Source organism: Teleopsis dalmanni, chromosome 1 (genome assembly GCF_002237135.1).
Source record: "Teleopsis dalmanni isolate 2A chromosome 1, ASM223713v2, whole genome shotgun sequence".
Taxonomy (NCBI): Eukaryota; Metazoa; Arthropoda; class Insecta; order Diptera; family Diopsidae; genus Teleopsis; species Teleopsis dalmanni.
Window position 1 is genome coordinate 42,220,290 of NC_051846.1, and position 2,669 is coordinate 42,222,958.

General features: G+C 28.2%; 1 protein-coding gene across 1 annotated transcript; it reads right to left on the reverse strand.

The window, feature by feature from the left end:
* Window positions 1-1,690: 1,690 nt before the first annotated feature.
* Window positions 1,691-2,085, reverse strand: LOC119673351. The gene is made up of 2 exons (XM_038084615.1): window positions 2,014-2,085; window positions 1,691-1,896 (listed from the first exon to the last, which is right to left on the reverse strand). The coding sequence occupies exons 1-2, from the start codon at window positions 2,029-2,031 to the stop codon at window positions 1,741-1,743; spliced, it is 174 nt and encodes a 57-aa protein (XP_037940543.1). The 5' UTR covers window positions 2,032-2,085; the 3' UTR covers window positions 1,691-1,740.
* Window positions 2,086-2,669: the final 584 nt, after the last annotated feature.

The following is a 2,669-nucleotide window of genomic DNA, read 5'->3' on the forward strand; positions in this document are numbered from 1 at the left end:
ATGGCATTTTAAAATAATACATTTATAATATATGTACGTAACAAATAAGCTCATTACAAGTTTAGCAACAAAATAATTCTATATGGTACGCGCCTAAAAAAAGGTACGTCAGCATAGGAGTATAGCAATGATTTCGTTAACTTCCACAAACAATGCTCTATTGACCTGGATCTAGATCTAAATTAAATCTAGTAGATGCACTTCTGACACAATGTCTAACATCGAGCACATGCTTTTATAATTCGTTGGTTTCTCCGATAATATAATACATGGCACAGTTTTGAAACCAAAATCCGCTCCGAGTATATTCTTCTACACACTTGGAAGAATAAGTCGTTTGAGGCTTTGTGTTGCGTTTCATTAATGATCACATTTCTAATTTTTTTCATATTTGAACACGTACTTCCTGATCATAGTATTATTCCATAAATAGCATCAAAAAGTGTATTTTATAGAGTACATCAATAGCAAATGGGTCGCTTACGGGTGTTTCTCACTACAAATGTGACGATTATTATTATTAACAAAACTACTGAGAGAGTAGTGAGTCTGGTACAAATAGTTTCACAGTGTAATGCTCTATTTTTTGCTGAACACAAATTCCGTCTGCGCTGAGAAGACTATGTAGCGAGAAAATCAGATAATGAAACGATGAAAATCAATTTGTAGAAAAAAAAGATGAAGAAAACCTGAAGAAATACCAAATGAAAAAGTTACGCAGGACTTTGTATTGGAGATATCGTAACATAAAAGAAAAGAGCTGAACCGAATATAAACTAGGGCTAGAAAAAAGAAAGAATAAGAAGATTTATTTAAGATGCAAATAAATACACAAGTAAATTAATATAAAGATAATATTAGTGGAGGGATTAATTATTGGTTGTTTAAGTGTTATTATATTCAAAACAATATATATTAACATTATTTTATTATGGGATTACGTCTTGATTTAGTGAATCGTAACACATATTCGAACACTAAATATCCTAATCCTAAATTTGGATTAGGTCCAGATTTTTTTGACTCGTGTCATATAATAAGCGTCTTTAAAACCAAATGATTTCTTTTTGTTATGAGGATTAGGTTCAGATTTTGCGACTCGTGGCATATATGAACTGTGTTTAAGACTAATCGAATTTTTTTCTTCATGATTATGTCCAGATTTTGTGATTCGTGGCATATATTAACTGTGTTTAACACTAATCGATTTTTTTCTTCAGGATTATGTCCAGATTTTATGAGTCGTGGCATATATTAACTGTGTTTAACACTAAGCGATTTTTTTTCTTCAGGATTATGTCCAGATTTTGTGACTCGTAGCATGTATTAACTGTGTTTATTCAATAACTTTTTATTCATGAAAGTTATGTTTAGAGAAATTTTGATAAGTTTTAAACGCAGAGGTTATTTTATAGATGGACTAGTAGTTTTAAATATTTTCTTTTTCATGGAACTGTGTGAAGTCTTTAAAAAATAATCACTTTTTGATTTTTTTAAAATTATGTATTATATATTATTACGTATAATTTATGATAATATTCAAAAGTATGTGTAAACTATGGCAATTTTAAAATTATAAACTATTGATACTATGGCTCATAGCATATTTTTACAATAAGCTAAATGCATTCACAATTAAAAACTATTTTCCAGATACATTCAATGTTTTGAAACAAATTAATAATTGCTGTTTTAATAATTATAAACACTTAATGTTAATGCTAAATTAGTTTCTCATATTTAACCCAAAAGCAACTTTTTGAGTTTCTTCAGTTTGAAAATTGATTGTGGATCATGTGGATTGTTCTGCTCCTGATCATATACATCTCCAGGGAAGGACTCATCGATAGGCACTGCTGATACAAGTGCAACAATTAAGAGGCACAAAAATAAACTCTGAAAAAATTAATAAAAATATAATGGTATGTTAAAAATTTATTATAAAAATTATAAAATTATTTATAATTTAAACTGAAATTTTTTTACTACTATTTTTATCCTTCAACTACTTACCAAAGTCAAAAATTTCATTTTATATGGTTTTTCTTTTAACTCAAAACTAAACTGCGTTTTTTAATCCAAAAGCTTGTCTGCATTCGTTTTGAGTAAAACAATGGCTTTTATACCAAAATTGGATGAATTTTAAAACAAATTAAAAACCAGATTCCAAATTTTTTGATTGCATTGCAGAGAAGCAAAGGAAGACCCTAATGAAAATGTACTTGAAGTTGTAAATACGAGTATGCATAAAAGTAATCAAGAAAAGAGACGAAACCAGCCTTCAAGTACACTTGGTAATGAAATGATCAAACTATGTTTTAAAATAAAAAAAGTAAAATAAAATAAATAATAAAAATAAATACAAGAGATATAAAGTCAAGTTAAAATTTAAAACCGGAAAACTATTTACATGCAGTAAAGTTTAGTAAAACATAAACTTAAGTTAAATTGTTAATCGTAAAATATTTACATGCATTTCAGTGCAATAAACTGTTGTGATTGATGTTTATCTGTAAGATTAACATTTGTAAATATAAAGAATATTGAATGTATCTGACAATGAGGAAATGATGGATATTAAAAGGCTGCTTTGGAGAAGCATTGATTTTGTTGCAATTGGTTTTTCATGTCAATGCTTACAAGTATCTGCAATGAGGTCGCAGTGCAAG